General features: G+C 44.8%; 1 protein-coding gene across 1 annotated transcript; it reads left to right on the top strand.

The window, feature by feature from the left end:
- Nucleotides 1-161: 161 nt before the first annotated feature.
- On the top strand, nt 162-20,500 carry DHRS7 (dehydrogenase/reductase 7). Its single transcript, XM_075426791.1, has 7 exons — nt 162-311; nt 5,237-5,389; nt 11,387-11,493; nt 12,490-12,729; nt 17,759-17,881; nt 19,362-19,577; nt 20,297-20,500. Exons 1-7 carry the CDS (start codon nt 185-187, stop codon nt 20,330-20,332), a joined length of 1,002 nt encoding a protein of 333 aa, XP_075282906.1. The 5' UTR covers nt 162-184; the 3' UTR covers nt 20,333-20,500.
- The last annotated feature ends 416 nt before the right edge of the window (nt 20,501-20,916 follow it).

Raw genomic sequence — 20,916 nt, 5'->3', positions numbered from 1 at the left:
CTTATCGCCGCCGCCGCCCTCCCCACCGGGCCGGGCAGGGCAAAGGGGGGTGGAAGGGGAGGCGGGAGGCGGGGAGGAGGAGGCCGGCGCTGGCTGCAGGCGGCGGGGGCGGCTCCCGCCGCGCCGCGGCCCCGATAAAGGGGCGGCGGCGGCGGCGGGCGGGCAGCGCGGGCGGCCGGCGGCCATGGCGTGGGGTTGCGTGCTGTGCCTGGCGCTGGCGGGCGGCGCCCTGGTGGCCCTGCTGCTGCGCTGGCTGCGGGCCGAAGGCGACCTGACGCTGCTGTGGGCCGAGTGGCGGGGGAGGAAGCCAGGTAAAGCCGCCGGGGCGCGGCGCGGCGTCGCCGGGGGCGGGTTTGGGGCGCTCCGTGAGGGGGCAGCGGCGCGGCGGCCCGCGGGGGGGTCCCCGGGGACGGGGCTGAAGCCTCCTCAGCGCGGTGGGCCCGGCCCTTGACAAGCTGCCCCTCGGGCTGGCCTGAAGAGCGACAAAAATAACCCGGAAAGCGTCGATTTTCCAGTCCTTGGCCAGCGAGGCGTTGGGTGCCCCTCACGCCGGTGGAGCGGCTGTCCAGAGGCACCTTTGCGGTGACGGTGAGGGCGGGCTCGTTTGGCCCAAACCCAGCTGTTCTGCAGCGTTTCTGGGCAGATGTGCGGCCCGGGCCCGTCTCGTGATGCCCGGCGAGCGCCGAGGGAAGGGCTGAGGGAGGGTGCTGGGGCATGGCCGGGGTGAGCTGCGTCACGGCCTGTCCGGCTGCTGTTTGGGTTGGTTCTGGTGCCTGTAAGCAGATTGCTGCTTCCATAGTGGTGCCGCAAGCGTTTGCGGTGTGGTGACCACGAATAGTAATGTTTGGGGTGAGTGGGTTTCCCCTTCGGAGACGGAGGCACCAGGCGATCGCTGCCTGCGGCTCTGTGTTACTTTCCCATCAGGTGCTGCTGTTGACACCTGTGGGCACCAAAGTTCAATGAAATGCCTGCAGGTGGGGTTTGAGACTCTTGCTCGTGTCAAACTTTCCAGTCTGACTGTAATTCCGCCTGCTTCTGGACAAAGATCTCTGAAAATCGTAGGTTTTGTTTGCTGAAGAGAGACTTTGGATGAGAAAAGCCACGAATTTCTGAATAACCCCGCTTAGCTTAGCTGGTAGCGGCGATTTGGGGCTCCTGTGAGCCGCGCTGGGTGCGAGTGGTGGAGGTGAAAGCAAGGAGCTGGTGTAGTCAGTGACCAGTCAACAGCCGCCTCTTGCCTCTGACCCGTCGGGGGCAGAAGCTGATCTGAGAGAAGATGGGATGAGGACACTATGAGCTGTCCCACGTGGGAAAAGAAACTGGGTGTTGGGTTGAGATAGGGAGACAGAACGGTGTTGAATGAAAGTGGATCAGGAAAGTCTGCCCGGGGGTAACAGTGGAGTGAGGGTTTGGGCTTCAGACCATGATTCAGCAGGGGATGGTGGTGCGGGTGAAGGTCAGCGTTAGGAAGGGCTCGGTAGAAGAGTAGGACAAACTTGTGGGGACATCTCTGTCTTCTGCTTTCGGTGGAAGCTTACTGCAGAAGTGCCAGTCTGTGTAATGGAGAAGAGAACAGAAAAACATGCACAGTACTAAAGCTCTAAGAAATACTAAATATAAATCTGTGGGAGCAATCTTCTGTAACTCTTCCGATATGCAGCCCAAAGTTTTACAGTAACTCCATCAGGTAGTTCCCTTACTGTAAGAAAACTACGAAAAAGCTTCGTGTATGGGTTTTGCAAAGATCATGGAAAGACTGAGGACAGAGAAACAACATAAATCTTGACTAATATACACAGAATTGAAGCTTTGTCCTGAAGGATCTATGTGCAATGCATGTCAAGATGTAAGAGCTCTCAGGCAGAGACAGTGTTATGCAAATGTAGCCTTCAGCCTTACTGGAAGCCTGGAAACCTTTTAGCTAGTCTCTAAAATTCCCACATAAAGAGCAACGTAGTAATTTTGTGATGTGGTTGTTTCGGCATGTAATGTAGGAAGAATCAGGCAGAATTTTGTCAACATAAACTCCTTTGCTTTTCAAAGAGCGTTTTGCTCCCTCGTCTCCCAACCTCATTGCTTGTCATTAACTAAAATGTGTAGCTGAAACTGTAGCATTTAAGTGGCATTTTGCTGATAGTTCAGCCGCATACATGTGGGATGGTGGCGCCACAGAGCTGACCCTAACTGTCCAGGGAGGAAAACAGAAGGGACAAACATTAGAGAAGATGTTTCTTTAAATATGTTCCTCCTTTTCTCTTCCTCCTCCCTATATTGTGCACATAATGTAGTGTGCAACATGTGGATCCCATGGAAAAAACCCTGTTTTTTATTTAAAGCTGTTACTAGAGCTGTCACTCTTGCAGTCAGTATATTGTGTTATTGCTTCTACAACACTGTTATGGATGTTGATGTTTTTGGAGATACAAATCTGTCCACTTTCCAGTATTTTTATGTTTCTTTGTCTTGTACTGTAAACTATAATTACCAGGAAAGGCCTTGATGTAGGTAAGACCGGTTCCATTTCAATGATTCCATTCTACAGGGAGAATTCACTTCTGGATTTTGTCATTGGCAGGTGCTGGACTGTTTCCCATCTGCTAAATATTTGTGTGATCAGGAGACAAGGGTTACTGGGTGCTGGGTGACTGCCCTTAGGTGTTGTATTTCATTACCTGAACAGCAGTTACTCTAAAGGGTGTGCTTTTCACAGGCAGCATAATATTATCTATCAGGCTAAGGAGGATCCTTTTAGGTATGGAAGCCTATGTATCTGAAAGCCTACTCTTGAAGCTGGGAATAATGGTGTGATTCCTTAGGGCTGTGGGGAAGATGTTCTGCTTTAAACCTCCCCACTGCAAATTTTTTTTTCTGAATGAAGTGACAGGGCAACCTTGTGCTATAGGAGCCATAAAAGGTTGGGAAAAAAACTAAGCAGCTACAAAAGCACTTCTTGGATTACTTGCAGTACTGCTCTGTTCAACCTCTCATTTGTTATGCCTTGTAACACAGTAGTTAATGGATAGTAATAGTATAATCTGCTTTTATTTTTTAATTTGTCATGGTTAATTTTTAAACTTGTTTCCAGTAACAACGGGACATTTGTTCTAGATCAAGCTGGTGGTTTGATACTTGTTCTACAACAGCATTTGAGCTAGGTTTTCCATTATGCTAACTCCCAGTAGCTCAGTGCTTGGTAACTATCAGCACTGGGAAATCAGTGGAAAACTTTCCTTATCTCAGTTAATTATTCTGTCCACAGAACAAGATCCTGAATAACTCCAGTGAAGCTGCCCAAGACAGGTTGGGAACAGGGAAACTGAGAGGTGGGAGGAAGCGGATTTGTTTTCAGTAGCAAGAGGAGATGAGTGTGGTAAGCAGGGTTGAAAGTACGTCTGTGTGTTGTTTTGTTCATTTCATGTAGTGTTTGTCTACATGGGCTTTCTGCCAGAAAACAAAAGGAACAGGAGAGATGAACCCCCATGTTTCTTGTGGTTAATGCAATGAAATGGTAACATTGGCATAAAACTGTAGAAAAAAGAGTGTGAATAAGCTTTACAGACAGCAGCCATTTGGTATAATTATTAATAAAGTGGTTATTCCTCCAACCTCCATCTCTTTCTACCTCCCAAATTCATAATCTTAGAATACATCTCTCCTTTGGAAAGTGACTGTTGTTGCTGCGGTTGTTGTTTTCAAAAGCAAACAAAAAACCCGAAACAACTGAAAACTACCAAAGCTTGGTTTTAGGAGGGAATTTTGTTTGGCTAAAATACAGTCAGCTTTAAAAAAGACAAGTAATACTCGGTGCCAGTCCCACAAACTCAAGCTGAGCTCTGATAGTCAGTCTTGAGTGCTCTCTCTTCATCAAGAAGGGTAGAAGGTTTTGGTGCTGATCTCTTCGTGGGATTTATGTCATTAAGACGCTGAAAGTAGAAATTTGAAACACACTGTGGTATAGAGAGAACCAGGAACTGATGACTGAAGTAAGCAGGAAGTAAAAGCAGTCTCAGCTGCTGGCTGCAGTGAAAAAGAAGTGCTTTTGGTAAATTAAATGAGTGGGTAAGTTTCAGTGAGCTGAAAAATGCTATTCTGTCTGTTTTCAGAATAGAATTGACTTCAAGTCCCATGAACTGCATTTGGCTCTGTTATTTGAATTGTACTATGACTCCTTTTTTGGTTGGCTAGACATTGCTGGAATACTCTTGTGTACAAACTTGAGAAATAGAAGGAAGAGCTCTTCTCAGCAGCACTCTGAGTACTTGAGTCAGATTTTCACTGAGACTAATATTCACTAAGGCTGGTCTTGAAGAACACAGACAAGTGTTAGGCAGTGATACGTTCTGGAAAGTGCTCTGATATTAGTGATCATTCATCCTTAAATCGTGTTCTAGAGTTAAATGCGTGATATTCTGTTGTATCTGAGTTTTCTGTTGTATTTCTTGTTGTAAATGGGTGATCTGTTGTATTTGATGATTTTGGTTACGTGTCTGGAAAGCTAAGCCTTTTCCCAGTACCTGGATGTATCATGGAGCGGGGATGGTTGCAAACAAGGGGGAACAGACATATAAGCAGAGGATTGAAAGGAATAAGTTACTGCTATTTTCACTACAGGTTAAAAAAGCATGCCTGGGCAGGAACTGTGAGTACATGGGAAATTCATATGTGAGGTTACACCTTGGGAACTCTGTGCTGTACTCTGGCCAGTGCAGGAGTTGACCTGCATCAGATACAGAACAAAGTGAATAAACACCCATTTGTTTTGTTATGATTAGCTGTCTGTTCAGAGAATTTTCTTCTGTCGGCAGTTAGGAACATTTTTGAGGCAGAACATTATTGGGAAAGGTGTGCTTAGGCTTTTGTTTGGATTTGCAATACAGTTAACTGTTCCCTGTCATTTCCAAGAATTCTCATCTCCCTTTTCCTCTGAAGCTCTTTTTGGTGAGGTTAGTGGAAATGCTATGTGTGCATGGCTTGCAGAAATGCAATCAAATTTCTTCCATCAGGTAGGTAATCAGTGTTTATACAGATGAGCCTTGGAACAAAGTTCAAGTGGCAACAGAGCGGCTATGAACGATTTCACAACTGCACATGACCAAAAAATAAAGGTCAGGATTTTGTAATAGCCCCCCCAAAATGAGCATATTTCTTAAACAGTGTCGGGTTGTGCCCCTGCAGTGACCTAGATGTTTATCCTAGCATTGGCAATGTGTGAACGCTGTCTTGATTCTCTTGGTAGAAGATGAACTGCGTGGCAAGGTTATCTGGGTGACAGGAGCATCAAGTGGAATTGGAGAAGAATTGGTTTGCCAGCTGTCAAAGATAGGAGCCTTGCTTGCCATCTCAGCAAGAAGAGAGGATGAGCTGGAAAGAGTGAAAAAGAAATGCCTTGGTAAGTACCACTTATGTGAGCAGTTCCACAATTGCTCTGATGGAGTTGCCACAAAAATAGTAAGCCATATGTCACAGGAATAAACTTCATGATGAAAGTAAACTACGGGAATAAATTTCATGATGAAAGTAAACTTTATACATACCTTCACTGTATGTTTGAAGCCAGTATTTTCTTTTCGTGAATGAGAAGCCTTTGTATAGACTTGCATTATGAGTTCCTTCATAAGCCAATGTTACCTAAAAATCTCACTACCAGTTGTGAGGGTTCTTCTAAGATACTACATTAAGAAAAATAGATTAAGAATAAATACCGTGGGGAAGAGAGAAAACAATCTGAGGTGTATCACCCTGTTAAGAACCAAACCATGTAGCTGTGTGCTACTGAGAAGTCTTCTTCCTTCAGGCTTGTGCAGGTTACAGTCAGACTGACAACTGACTTTCCTCTTGGGAGAAGGAATGAATAGAAATGTTGATAAAAAGTTGTTCTGAGCAACAAGTGCAAGAAAGAGGATCTCCTGTAGATGAAGAGGAACAAACGTGAAGAGGGATGTTTAACTGTTCCAGTTATCTTTCATATGCCTGCTGGGTCAGTAGTCTGGCCTATTTTCTCCTGTTTCTCTTTTTCCCTCCTGTTTTCTGGCTTGACAGCAAGCGGGATAGGGAATTAATTCATATTGATAAATAGAAGTTTTGAACGTGATTAACATTATGTCTTTTTCAGACTATATATCCTCTGTAGCTCGGTATGCAGTGTTTTATACTGAGTGTATTATGACACTGACTGACTGTTCATTCCTGGTAATGTTGACAGAATGTCCACAGTTTACTCGGAATGGGTGCTGGTGAATAATGAAACATTTGTCTTGGGTTAGCACCTAAACATTTGTAGAAATCTAAAAGTTTTAGCGGGCTACTATGAAAATCTATCAAGGAGCTTAAACAACAGAACGTCTTATATCTATTTTCTGATGCTTCAGAAAAACAGTTACTTAAATAGATATCTTTAAAAGGAAGCAAGGGATGTAAGATGACAGTGTGGTTAAGTGGTTATCGTGGCAAAATTCCAATGCTATATGACACAATGTTTAGCGGTCAGTAAAAGTATGCAACTATATTTGCGTCTGTGGCCGTTTGTTGTCATTGCAAAACTGATAACACTAGGTAGGATTATGGCCCCTGCCAGCCTGGATATCCGTTTTCAGGCAATACTTGTATGAGAGGGCAATGTGCTAAGGAATATTCAAAAAGATTATTTCAGTTGATATGAACCAAGAGTACAGACTTATGTAAGAAAGTTTTGCCTCTGCTAACTTGAAGTAACACCGTGAATGTCTTAGCTGTGATATATACTGGCTTTAAAGTCTTAGGTAGCCATGTGTTTTGTAAATATATGCCACTGAACTTTAATTTAACGATAGATCAGATTAGTAGGGGTACTGGAAACTCTTTAGGAATATAGTTACTCCATATTTTCCACAGCCAGCCTTTAAATAGTGGAAGAGAGCAGTTGGGCCCCCCTCCTCTCTTACCCTTCTTTTCTCAAGACTATATACACCCAGCTTTCCACCCCTTTCTTTGACTATCACGTGCGCTAGACCCCCTAACCATCTTAGTGGCCCTATGCTTCAATATCTCCACTTTATCAGTATTTGTCTTGAACTAGGGAGGTCCAAAATTGGACACAGTACTCCAGATGCAGTTTTTAAGTGCAGGCACTTAAAAGACACTTCCCTCAGTCTGCTCTTCGTAGTACAGCCCATTAGCATTCGTAATTGCCAGAGTTCATTGCTGACTACGTTCAACTTGCTGTTGTCCTTCCATCAGGACCTGAGGTCTTGTTTGGAAGGCTGATACCTAGCCATTTGAATGTTGGCTGGCAGTACTATATGACATTATTCTGTCCCAGGTGTGAAATTTTGTGTTTGACTTTGAGGCTGATGAGGTTTGTCGGACCATTCTTAGAGCTTGTTAAGGTGCCTCTGAATGGCAGTCCTACCCTCCAGCATAGAACCTGCTCCTTTGAACTTGACATTAACTGAAAACTTGCTGAAAACCTGTGTTTTGTCCCATCATCTGGGTCATTAATGAAGATATTAAAAAATACTCATCATGGAGGGATACCACTTAAACTGCACACCAGTTAGAGTTAGACTTTGGATGGTTGGTTGCTATTCTTTGGGCCTGGTGATCCAGCCCGTTTTTCACTTACATTGTAACCCACTCATCTAGACCCCTCATATTTCCCCAATATAGCTTCAAGGATGCTATGGAAGACAACATAAAAAGCTGCGTGGTCAAGGTAGACAACTCCACTGCTCTCCCCTTATCCACAGAGCTGGTCATCTCATCACAAAAAACAATTAAGTTGGTCAGGCACTGTATGTCCCTGCTAAATCTGTGCTGGCTTTTTGCGGTCACCTTCTTGTCCTTCATGCACTTGGAAATTGCTTTCAGGAGGAATTGCTACATAGTTTTCCAAAGGACTGAGGTTAGACTGTGTGACATTTGGTTTTCTCCAGTCACTAGGGAGTTACTCCACTTACCAAGTACCTTCCAAAGATGAGTGATGTTGGTCAGCTCTTGTAAATCTTAGATGTATCTGTTGTTCCGCTTATATTTGCAGTTTGTCTGTAACTTGGTCTTCCTCTGACATTGGCAGTATTTCCTTCCCCTAGAACCTAGCTTCAGGAGTGTGGGAGACCTGAGAGGAGATCTTGCCAGTGAAGACTAAGGCAAAGAAGGCAATGAGTACCTCCTGTTTTTCTGTGCTCTTCGTCACTTCATCGCCATTCCTGTTCATCAGCAGTGAGCTCACTCTGTCTTTGGTCTTCCTTTTGTTGATGCTGTACCTATGAAGACCCTGTTGGCTTTCACATTCCTCACCAGTTTCAACTCCATCTGAGCACCGATCTTCCTTCCCTGCATGCTTGGGCTTCCTCGGTGGCTTGTCCCTGCTTCCACCTGCATGTTTTCTTTTTGTGATTGAGTGCAAGAGTATTCTGTAAGATTCAAGTACCTTGGGGTGGGTTAAGATTGAGCTGCAACATGTAACGTCAACTTAAATTGGGCTGGATTATATGGCATAATTGGAACCAGTGGGCTTTAACATGCCAGCTGCAGATGCTATACACAGCGGCAACCTAACTAGATAATTTTCATGTTAATGTCAGAAGCAAGCACATCTATCTTGTTCAAAATTCAGGGACACCACCCTACACTGCATAAAAGCCAAAGGAGAGAGAAGGAAAGTGCTGTGAAAGCTATGGTAATACCTGTTGAGTCATGCATCTGCCAGCTCAATGCTTCATTGCACTTCTACAGGAGGGAGAGAAAACAACTTGTATAACTTAAATGGTTCCTGCAAGTGGCTTCTGTGTTTCCCCCAACTACTCACTGCAACATGAAGTAGATGTGTGTGTGTGTTTTCTTGGTTTGACAAAGCTCAAATATGATTTAGATATGGATATGACAGACATTCTGTAAGTTACAGAATTATACGCTAATTGAGGTTGGAATGGACCTCGGGAGGTCATGTTGTCCAGCCTCTGCTAAAAGCTCATGTTCTGTTAAAGGGTATTCTACAAGATAGAAATAAAAGACATAAGAGGAGATGCGGAAGAGCTGGAAAATAAAGGGTCTATGCTGAGTAATAGTGTTTATTGTGTTACGAGACATTGCTGTCTTGGATTAACATGTACTGAAAAGACTTCTTGATATGAAATCTCTAGGGGCTCTGAGGGGAGGGAGGTGTACATTTCATGTCCTAACAAGATACTATTCTAAGTCAGCATTACTTGTGCAGCTGTCTTTCAAAAACCAAGTTGGCTTTGAGTGATGGTAACAATGTTGTAGTTAAAAAGTAACTAGAACTTAATGAACTGTCAACAGGGGAGAGGCAGCCCATGATTGCTTGATGGGAAAGTGTCAGTCAAGACCTGTTTCTTGGTGGGTGGGCCTTTTGATCCCAACCAGAAGCCATTTTGTGTAAAGCTGTTATGTAAGGTGACTTTAAAGGACCTCCAGAAATTACGCATAGCTGTGTGAAAGTGGCCTTTCTTCTGGGTAGGCTGAGCTTTGAGCACTCCGTTGCAGATACCTTGCTTCCAAAAGCTGGTGGTCACGTGCAATTCATGTTGCAGCTGGGGATACTTCACTAAAGGATGTAACTAATTTGTATTACCATTTGTGTAAAAAGATGAACTCTTAAACTAAGGTCTCCCACTTGGGAGCAAGTGTTTTTCTGGGTTATCATAATTTTTCCCTTAAAAACATCAGTTTGGTAGTGGCCAAAAAGGGAAGTGAAACATTAGGGGGGAATGGAGAACATAATTCTGACAATGTATAAATTGGGACATGTACACAGTGCTGAAGGCATGTGAGTTCTGGTCACCTGCCAGAAAGACAAGGGATGGGTGGACGGTAGAAGTAGTATAGAGAAAGTGTAACAAGAATGTTTGAAGTTTTGTAAAAGCTGTCTGAGGATTGACTAGAGCAATGATTCCTCACCCTAGGGAAGAAGTAAGGAAGCAGACAGAGATGTATGGTCTGAGTGCTTTGGAGGCTGGAAATCAGACTGCACTACTGATTGCTCCAAAACAAGAACAAGGCCTCTGGTTTGATATTTCCTGAAATCAGAAGTTTCTTACATTGTATAAAAGAGCACTTCCTTCTTTATCAGCAGTCACTGTCTCTTCCTCTGCTTTTTTTTCTTCCCCTCCCTGTGTAGCTTTCTTGGCTGAGTTGACCATGTGGTCTTGTTAATCCACGGCAGAAACACTCTGCATCCCAGTAGGCTTCAACTGTGCAGATCTGCTTGAAGGGAGCATGAGGTAGGGGTGTGTCTCTGAGAGGGCAGTTTAAACTACATGGATTTTACTGCTGTCTTTCTGGAAGAAACGGAGGGGAAAATGCACATAAAGAGGTTGGAGGGAGCAATAAATGGAAATACTGATAGCCTTAAACCATACAGATGGGTTTATTATAACCGGTAGCCTAAATACTAGTGACCTTTGAACAGAGGCAACTAGGGATTTAAGTAACCTCCCTACTTTTACATCACTGTAAAGACAAAGTTCAACCTTGCCTGTATATGCAAGAAGTAGTAATTAAAAAAAAAAACAACAAAGCCTTAGGCTCTCTGAAGAAGGTAGCTGGGTAAAGGGGAGCTGTTACACTTGGTTGTGGCTAGGAATCAATTTAGAAACAAAAATAACATATCAAACTAATATAAATAAAGTTAAAAAATCATGTTATATGTAGATAAAAACCCTGAAAGTATTAACATTGAAGATTTTATTTTTGTGAGTCATCTGCTCCAAAATCCCAGGGTTAGAAATTGCTGCTCAAGACATACTTTCTGTGGAAAAGGTCAGTTGTTCTGAAGAGACGGGGTAGAGACGCTCAAGATGAAGGTAGAACTTGGTGACAGCTGACTTTTATTTCAGCAGATGGATATATTAAAAACTGTCAGTTAGACAATAACCTTCTCCTTCTACCTTCTCCAATAACCTAGCTTCTCTAGACTTTGCCTCAGAGCTGCTTGTGTACATGTGTTGTGGTTTGGGTCTAAATCGTACTAGTCCTATCGTGAGGAAGAAACGTGCTTGACCGGTTAACATACAAGCAAAGTGTCAAGGCTGCCAATACACTGTGCTTCTGAATGGCTCAGTGGAAAATTTCAGGATCAAATAATCCTGGTGCATGGTACTCCCAACTGTTGCAATTTATTTGGAGAACTGCATTGTCTGTATTGACTGAACACGCTTATGTAGCACAAGTCAAGCTTTTCACAAGATGAGAAAAGAAAGGCTTCGTAGGAACAGATTAAAAATGGAGATCAAAATGAAAACAAAGCAAGCATTTTATTTCCAGCTCAATGTTATGGCTTCTTCATGTGTTTTTGGTGAAAATGTGGTGTTTAAAAGCACATTACATTTTCCACAGTGGTTATATTAACCATCTTATTAGTTTCCATTCACTTTATGGTTGTTTTTAGAGATCAGCAACTTGAGTGAAAAAGATATCCTTGTTCTGCGTCTTGACTTGACTGATAGAAGCTCTCATGAAGCTGCAACCAACAGCGTTCTCAAGCATTTTGGCAAGGTAAGACGTACTTCAGGGCTTAAACTTTTTTTTTCTTCTCTATCTCCTATGCCTGCATTTGTGTTCCTATTTAATTTCTGTTCTATTCTATGGTAAATTCACCAGTGTCTACATCTTACTCAGTATTAAACATACTAAAAAGTACCTAAATTCTCATCCCTTCTGTTGCTTGCTTCTGGGTTTCAGCAGGCTTTGCAGAGATGCAGCAATGAACAAATAATCACCGGTCATCAGCAAGAGCTAAAAATTCACTTGCTTGATGTTGCTGAATTTCTGGATCAGCTGGAGGAATCCTCAGCTGTATATTTAGGGGTTGAAGCTGTGTGTGAAAGTCAGAACCTTTATTTTGTAGTTCCCATAATGCATGTAATTTGTGTTCAGAGCCAGATGGGACAGAAGTGGACACCAGGCACAATTATTTTTCTTGCTTTGTGCACAGTTTTCTAGATTGCTCATCCAGAGCATGGAGCTAAAACAAGAACATTCAGATCTAACTAACATTCAGTGCAATGTGCAAAGCTTCAAGCTAGACCTTTAGTCTGCATTTGATATTTTGGTTTCAGAGTGAAGTTACTGGTTCTAATTTGCTGCTTCTGTTCTTTGCTCTGGTCGATTTCTGTTCTGGCATAAAAGGTATTTTCAGAGGTCACCTTGCAGGACTTGAGCTTGAAGTGTTATTTGCTACAGTGCAGTAGGGTTAAACGTTGTGTGGAAAACAACTTTCCAGCTACCAGTGTTCCTGGAGTCAGAGTTAACCTTGTTTGGCATCAAACACTGTATTCCTGTTTTGTTGACTCAGCTCAGAATTAGCCAGCCTTCAATTAGAAAGGGAAGTGGTGGAGAGCAACTGCTGAAACTCCTTCAGCAGCTGATACGCCGTACTTGTGTACGGCAGAGACAGCACCAGAGGGAAGAGAATAGTCGCTTAATTGCCTGAGGAAGTACAAATATGAAAGGAAATGTGTTTCATTAATTTATCGTTGTGTCTTTCCTGAGATTGATGTTTTGGTCAACAACGGTGGACGTTCCCAACGCTCTCTGTTTGTGGATACAAACCTGGATGTCTACAGTGCCATAATGGAGCTCAACTACCTGGGTACAATCTCTTTAACAAAATATGTCCTGAATCACATGATTGAAAGGAAGAGGGGAAAGATCATTACTGTGAGCAGTGTGATGGGTCTCATGGGAGCTCCTCTTGCCTCCGGGTACTGTGCCAGCAAGCATGCTCTGCAGGTAAGTTACATTTCTGGGATGAAGTCCTGTTGTGTAACAGGCCAGCATTGGTTAGCGCTGTAGCGGAGGACTTCGTTCCGTGCAGAAAACACAAGTCTCCCCTGAAGCTGCACACAGCATGTCTAACTTTCTCAGGTTTTGAAAGTCCTTTAAAATTACTTTGCTCTGAAATGCGAAATATGTGAGCTCCCAGTGTAGATTTATTGTCCTGACTAAAATGCAAATGCCATCTTACTACCACTACGTAGTGAAGTTCCAGTGTGAAACACAAGACCTTAGCCTCTGGCTTTCAGATGAAGGAGTACCTAAATCAGAGCATTATTCTGTTGTGTATGGAAGCCTTAACGTTCTCATCTTAATTCAGTTAGGGAGGAAAAGTCACTGGTGAGTGTTTTAAGACTACAGGAAATATTTAGGACAATAAAGTGAGAACTGAGTGGTGAAGCAGACTCCTCACAGGCAGAGTTCCTGGTCTAGCTGGGAACATCAGAATGAATCTTCCCAGCAGTTCTGAATCTTGCTGTGCGGTGAAGAACTGGCAGCTTGTAGTGTCTTAGGAAGTTACCTTCTGCCGAACACTGAACTTTCAGTATTGCTTGGAAAGAGTTTTTGAAAGTAGTCTCACTTGAGAAAAACGTGGAAGAAGCGCTCAGAAAAGTATCTGGGGAAGCCTGTATCACTGAGGAATCATTTGTTTAACTAGTAAATTTATTTAGACATATTTGTCTTTCACCACTCTTGGACTTGCTGCTAATGTACACTTTGATCTCAGTGAAATAAACTTTAGCTGTGCTCAGTGATGCTTTAAAAAACTGGCAGCTTCTTACTCCCTGCAGGATTTAGGCACATAAACAGAGTAAATAACGTTGCTGAAGCTATGGGATCAGTATCTTTTTGACGATTTGACTAACAACAACAGAAATGTGGTGAGTGGCTGCCACTGCAAAGCCACTAGACACTTCAAAGAACGAAGATGTAGAAGGCAGTGACAGGCCTCTGCTAATAAAAAGTTCTCCGTTAGTGAAAAGGAAAGGTCTGCTGCTCTTCACTGGGGTGGCAGTGATGAAATTCGCCATTAGAGGCCAGCTTTTGGTTTACGTCTAGCAGATTGAAATTAGAAGAATGCAATGAGCAGAAGCATGAATTCCCTTTATGCTCCTTTATTTAGTAAGTGTTCTTTCAGTTGGATTGTCTTTTGGGTGTGGTGTAGTTGGTCTAAGCGTGGCTAATTAGTTGCAGAGCACAAGGAATTCACATGTTGCTTTGAAAATTCTCAGAACTCTGACCTTCATGTTAAGACCAAGAATGAGGAAGAAACTTTAAAGAGATAGTTTACTAAAATTTTTGGATTAATTAAAAATAAGTGAACTGAACTGTTTATATCTTTGTTAGCTTCTACCTCCACTCAATAACCAGGCCAGACTCCAAACCTTTCTTGTTTCTTTCACAGTAATTCTGCAAATACTAATTGCAGGTGTTAAAACATGTGATTAGCAATATAGATTGTGAAAAGACTCCATCTGAGAGTCTCTGGTCAGTCTGGAGTTAGGGCTAGATGTGGGCATGAAACCCCAAAAAACTAGAAAAGCTTTTTTTTAAATGTCAGACTTCACCAGCACAGTTCAGGTGCAGGCAGTCTATAGGAATGGCAGTGCTCTGCGGGTAGCCCAGCAGCCCGTCTCTGATGGCGACCGAGAAGAAATGGCTAGAGAGAGGGTAGGGGGAAAATAAGGTAAACCAGAAAGTGATGCTCCTCCTGTTGTGTTGTCCCAGCACGTATCAACATTTATTCTAAGGTCTTGAAAGGAAGATCGCGATTTGGCCACCCGTTACTAAATGTGTGCTAATCTGACGTGAATTCAGGTGTTATGGTTTTTCAGGGTTTTTTTAAGAGTCTACCACAGCTGACACAGTTAACGCTGCAATCTTCATTATGCCTTTTACAAAAAAGTCCCTCCTTTTGTTCTGTTGGTTTGATTTTTGTTGCTTTCTGTTTTTAATTTGTTTTAAATGGCAGTTGAAGGAGGAAGGAGGGAATTCTTGAAACAATCATGCTTTGATTCATGCCCATTGGAATTCTTCATAACAACATTCTACTGATGAAATTACCCTTTATTTCAGTGCTGGGAGTGCTGTAAGGGTGCAAGTCAAGTCCACGGGAGTCTGTGTCTGACTGATGCAGTATCTCTCCTAGTGTGGCAATGCTCATGGAGATCATCTACCCTTCATCTCACTGTAATTCATATAATTGGTGGCATGTGATTTGGAAATGGTGGCCTTCAGAATGTTGCTTAATCAGGAACTTGTCTAATAAGCACATGGACTGCACTGAGAAGCAACGGCTCTCTCTTTGTTCAGTCTCTGGTCACTGGGGGAATTTTAAATGTTTCTGTCACAGGAGAGGTCAGTTCAGCCTTGCCTTCTGCAGCATCTTCTAGGATTTGGTCACTAAGCTGGAAAGGCCCAGAGATGGCTTCAAGCAGTTCCTGTTCCACAGACCTCGGTGTCTGCCTGTCAGAGCTGGCTTCAGGCTGGGCTTGGTGGAAACGCTCAGATTCTTCCCCTGGCACTTGAGCTCCTTTACTGCTCCAAAATCTGGATCTGCCCTGCCTCAATTTAAAGAACAGAGCACTTTTTCTAACTTAGGACTTTTAAGCTTCTCTTCTGGGAGGAAGAGGAGAAATTTCATACCACTAACCTTTGGATATTTAAGATAAGTGCTGGAATTAGAGAACCTGTATGTACTGTAGATGGTACCTCCAGAGGGGACTGAGAGTATGTGAGATTTTGGTCCTCAGGAGGCTCTTAGTGTGTATCGGCCAGGCTTTCAGCTGAGCAAGTGTCCTGGCCATCCTGTGTTCCCAGTGAAGACTGCACCTCTTCCATGGTGCAGAAACTTGGAACTGCCTTGAAACTTGGAAGGAGGGGTCACACAAACCGCTTGAAATGGAGGGGGATAGCAGAATGTCCACAGAGCAGAAACAGGAGCTGGCTGTGGTCTCTGGCTGCGTGCATTTCATGGTTACAGCCTGTGCAACCCCTTAATGAAGCAGCACTGACTGACAGTGCTACTCAAACAGCACTCTGGAAAAAAAGCCTCAGCAGCCCTGTGCTGGGCTACTGTGTAGGCAGGATCTCCGAAGAGAACATGAACTCGCTGGACCAATGCTCACCTTTTGGGCATCTTCCAACTTGCTCAGGTCAGCAAGGCTCCCTTTGTGATACTTGAAGAGAAGCCGCAGTCCGAGAGGAGTGTGCTGGAGCCAGTGCCCTCTGCGGGGAGGTGTCTGAGGTTGCCGACGGAGCTGGCTGCTGCCACGTGCCTTGCTGTGGCCACTCAGGGCTGCGGGCAGGTGCCCATTGCAGGTAGAACTTGGATCCCAGAAGCCTCCCAGCGTGTGAGCAGTTGTAGGCGCTTTGTCACGAGTGACCGAACGATGTCTCTGGCTTCCTTTCTGTGGCAGCATTCCCAGACACACACCCTGCCACCTCCTCGACTCCTGGAAGTACGTCCTGAGATTGTCTCCTTCAGGCAAAATGGGAGTCAGTTCAGTTGCTCACCGGGGAGCGATGAGGGAGTGTGGGCTGGGAGAGCTCTCGTCCAGTCCTGCTCATGCAGCTCAGTGGTGAGGGAGTAACTCCCGACTGCCCACGGGAGGGGAGATAGCTGCCGCTGGGGCTGCGTTCCTGGGAGAGCCTGGCTGCGGTGAACAGGGTGCAAAGCACTCATGAGCAGAGAGTGGGACACGTCTTACCCTCACCCGAGTGGCCACGCTGGTGACGCACACTGCCACCTTCTCCTGTTTGGGGTCTGGTCTCTTTTCACTTGTTACTTCTTCCTCAGCTGGACCGACGGCACAACTTTTGTGACAGCAATGTGCAAATCGGGGGTTAAGGGGCATTTCTGAGATAAGCGGACCCCTGGGGGGGGGGAGGGGGAGGTGTGGGAAGTGCAGGCTGGGGCTGTAGCATTAGCCCAGCATGGTGAATAAAGCCTGCCCATGCTGGTACCATGTCTGAAGGCGTGCACCAAGGGCAGAGGAGGCAGCTCTTAGGGCAGGAGGTGAACTAGAGGAGCGCCTGGGTTTTTAACCCAAAACAACTGGGTGGTTGGCAGATCCGAGATGCTTCCTGATGTGTCCAGAAGCAGACTTCTGGGCATATGAGTGTCTTCATGTTAGAACGTACACCTCTAGATGTTGCATGTTTCCAGGCTTTGATAACATGCCGTGAAGATCTGATACTGGTTGTGGGGCCTGCAGGTACTTCCAACTTGAAGTAAATGGTCAGCATTCTTACAGAATGGAACTGCAGAGCCTGTAAGCAATCTGTAAGCTGGAATTAGTGACCAGCAATGGGGAAATTTGAGCCCATGTTCTTGGTCATATGAGTGCAGCAGTGTGCAGCTCATTGCCTAGCGTTAGTGGGCTGCCCCACTTGACTGCTTCTGTGTCACTGCAGGAGCGTCTGACTGATTTTAGCCCTGGGTTGCAATTTAGTTCAGAGCTCTCTGTTGGGCAGCCCTCTTCCCAAGCTGGATGGGAGTAGAAATTACAAATTTTTACTACAGTGGGAGAAGTTTATCAGCCTGTGCTAGCTCTCTGTCTCTGTTGTGACACAAAACTATGTGTTTGAATAAATAACTGTTGTTAACCAGGTCAAAGGTAAGATGCGAGGTGGTGTTTGCTAAATCATAGCTCTGCAGTGCTTAACCAGCAGCTTTGGTAGGAAGCACCTTCCCGAATCAGTCACGTTCCCCAGAATAGTTGCTGTCTAAATGTGAGTTGCTACAGAGATTAAAAAAAAAAAATTGTATCCTGTTAGCTTAAAGAAAAGAAATACTTACAGCTTTTGTAATTATATTAAATTAGCCATTGAACACAAAAAGTCAAAACAGTAGGAATTGGTTTTGGTGGAATGCTGCTGTCTTTACAGTATAGGATTAGAATGAAAATATGTAGTCAGTTAAGCCTTGCTACACGCAGAAATATGGCAAGGGGAGATTACATTGTATCATCTTTTCTTCTAGGGTTTCTTTAATTCTCTTCGGACTGAGCTGACTGACTACCCTGAGATAAATATTACTGTCATATGCCCGGGACCTGTACAGTCTCAGATCATACAAAATGTCTTTACGGAGAATCTTGCAAAGGTAAGGACTCAGCTCTGTTGTGAGAAATTCAACTTTTGCTGCAGGCTCAGTGATCCTTTTGTGGTTTTCTTTTCTTCTTCTCCTCATAGCAAAAGCCAGCCTGATGTTCTTACCGAGAAATGCTTTGATGGATGCAGAACCATGCTTAGTCTTGTAGTTCTTTGTGGCATCGAGTCCATATCAAATGACAACAGAGTTTGAGAATTGTTAGGCCTTCTTTCTTCCAACACGTACAACCCAAATGTAGTGAAATCCACTGTACAGCCACCCTGCTGCACTTTTGGGGCAAAGGCCAGCATTTTCTGGACACAGTTCTGCATGCAGAATGCTGTCCTTTCAGCACAGGTAGCTTTTTGTTTGTCCTAGTCACGATGTCCCCTTTGTAGTTGACACTGCTGTTGGCAAAGCCCCTGGAGTCAGCTGCTGCCAGGCCTGCATTCTTTTCCTGTTAGTGATTGTTGAAGGAGAAAAAGCAAAACCTTCCAGCTGCACAATTGCTTTTAATAAAGGCTGTCTAACAAAGTAGCTGGCAAAAATTGTTACTGTGATCCATTTTGGTAATCTGTCCTAAATTCAATCGATTTAAAGCTCAGGATAACCCACCGGTGTGTGTGGGGGGGAAGACTTGTTGTTGAATCGAGTTCTGAAAGGGTTTTTGGCTTGCAGAAGTTCATACTTCCATGAAAGGAAAGATATGCTCTTTGAGTAATCTGTAAAGCTTGCAAGACAAATTCCTCAGATTTCAGTATGGCCAAAGACCTAGGAGGACGACTGAATCTAGACCAGAACTGCTTTAGTACTGGGAAACGGAAGAACAGATTGATAGAGCAGTCTGTTACTGCTAGAGTGAAAGACATACAAATTCACAGGGCTGGGGCTTCCGTTCACCGAGTGATGCAGGTGGGAGATTGGGAGTAAGACATCCCTGCGACTGCAGAAGCCTGTTGCTTTTCTCTTGCTTAGAGACGGCTGCCTCCAGAGCGGTGCTGGCAGGAATGTTTAGTCAATGGGAAATGCGGCCGATCTACTCACTTGGTTACTGAGTAACTTGTAGCATGTAATGGGGTGGGCAGCTGGGAACAGGAAAGCTCCCATTTCTTGGAGCCCTCCTCTGCAGAGTGCATAACTTCTGGTAGATCTATTTCATAGTAAAGTAGAAGCCTTGCTGAGGCAGGACACAGTTTGGAGATCCATTTCTCTTTTTTTTTTTTTTTTTTTTTAAACCTTCTTTGATCCATCCATTGGGGCCTTAATTAAAAGGGTGCTTTGTTTAAGCATGTGTGCTAAAGGAAGGTGGTCAGTGTTCCCACACTGGTAACGGGAGGATTAGTGCAACGAGGGCCGGGTTCCCCAGCCCCAGGCTGGATTGTTCCACCTGTGAGCAACTGGGAGGAGTATGTCCGCTGCGCAGAGCCTGGCCCTTTCTCTCCCACAAACCCAGGACCAGTTCTAATCCCTCTGCGCCCTCTCTCCCCTCCAGCCCCTGGAGAAGAGCGGGGATCAGTCCCACAAGATGCCAACAGACCGCTGTGTGCGGCTCACCCTGGTGAGCATGGCCAACGACCTGAAGGAGGCTTGGGTCAGCGACCAGCCCTACCTGGCCATCTGCTACCTCTGGCAGTACGCGCCCACCTGGGCCTGGTGGCTGATGAACAAGTTGGCCAAGAAGAGGATACAGAACTTCAAGAGTGGAGTGGTGAGTTTATCCCTCTCCCCTCTACTTGCTTGCTTTTGTCACTCTGCTGACAGACTCTGGAACCACAGGAATGTAGGGATGGCACTCTGGCTCCATTTCCTTTCCCCCCTCACTTTCCTGGCAGCTGGAGCCAGGCCAGTGGCCGTCACTGCACACCTGGCAACCTAGGACTGCTGCAGTGCCGTTGCAGCGCAGGGAAGTCAGTTCTGTCTTCTAGCGCCAAGGGTCTTGCTCTGCTCTTGTTGCATGGGCTGCCAGTTCCAAACTGGGCCCTAATGCAGAGCTGAGCCACGAGTTGCTGGTGTAAATTGACTGCAGTTTGGGATTAAGACTGCTGAAGACCTCTCCCTTGGTTGTGTCTGGTTTTTGTGTCCGGCGTGTGATCCGAGCACCTCCCAGCAGTACGCTGAGCCGTGCCGCTGGCTGTCAGGGCTCTTCACTTGCATCCCCTCCCCTGAAGGCTGAGGGGCCCTGCACTGTGCTGTCCTTGTGAGCCTGCTTGGTAGATGGGATTTTTACTGCTGTGTTTTTGTTGAGCTTGGTACAAACAAACCATGGCAAAGTACTCCAAAAGCAGGAAATGCAAAAATAAAGGTGGCACATGCAGTTTAGAACTCCCTACTTCCACACTGTCACAAGCTCTTTCCAGCGAAATAACACTGTAGGTGAAGGACTTAAATCGGAGGGGGAAATACTGATTTAATGTACTCTCACTCCAGGACGCTGATGTCTCTTACTCAAGAAAGAAGAAATAAGGACAAAAGTGTACAAACCCCTGCTTCTGCTAAGGCTGAGAAACTTTTTTCATACTGCGTGACTGCAAACAAAAGCTTTTTTATCTTTTACCTTTGTCATCATGTAACTTGACAAATCTATCAAGCTGTGTACACGCTTGACTAAATAAAAATCTCTTTCTAAACATACCCGTTTCGGGTCAGACTCCCATAGGCTGAACTCTTATGCTTAGACAAATTGTGACAGAAGAGGCCAGGCACCATTTATTTTGCTTTTCTGCTGCTATGACATTGGCAAATGGTTGGTAAGCAGGCTAAAAATTATATGCCTGCAGGATCCTGTTTCCCTCACTTTTGTTCCTACAGGAAGCCCAGCAAAACCCCCCACCCCCTGAAGCAGAAGCCCATGATCCAAAGGGTAGGGAAGCGCAGTCTGTGGTTGTGTAGTGTTCTTTGGGAAAAGGAGGTTAAATTTCATCTCTGCTGTACAGGTGGTCTGAGAGCAAAACTGAGGGCTGAATCCCTGACCTTCTTTTGGTTGTAAAGGCTGAGGATTGGGCTGTGTGTAGAGAAGCAATGGGGAAGGGAGAGAGGGATGGTGATTG

The sequence above is a fragment of the Opisthocomus hoazin genome, chromosome 7, assembly GCF_030867145.1.
Source record: "Opisthocomus hoazin isolate bOpiHoa1 chromosome 7, bOpiHoa1.hap1, whole genome shotgun sequence".
Lineage (NCBI taxonomy): Eukaryota > Metazoa > Chordata > Aves > Opisthocomiformes > Opisthocomidae > Opisthocomus > Opisthocomus hoazin.
This window is presented reverse-complemented; position numbering and strand designations above follow the sequence as displayed.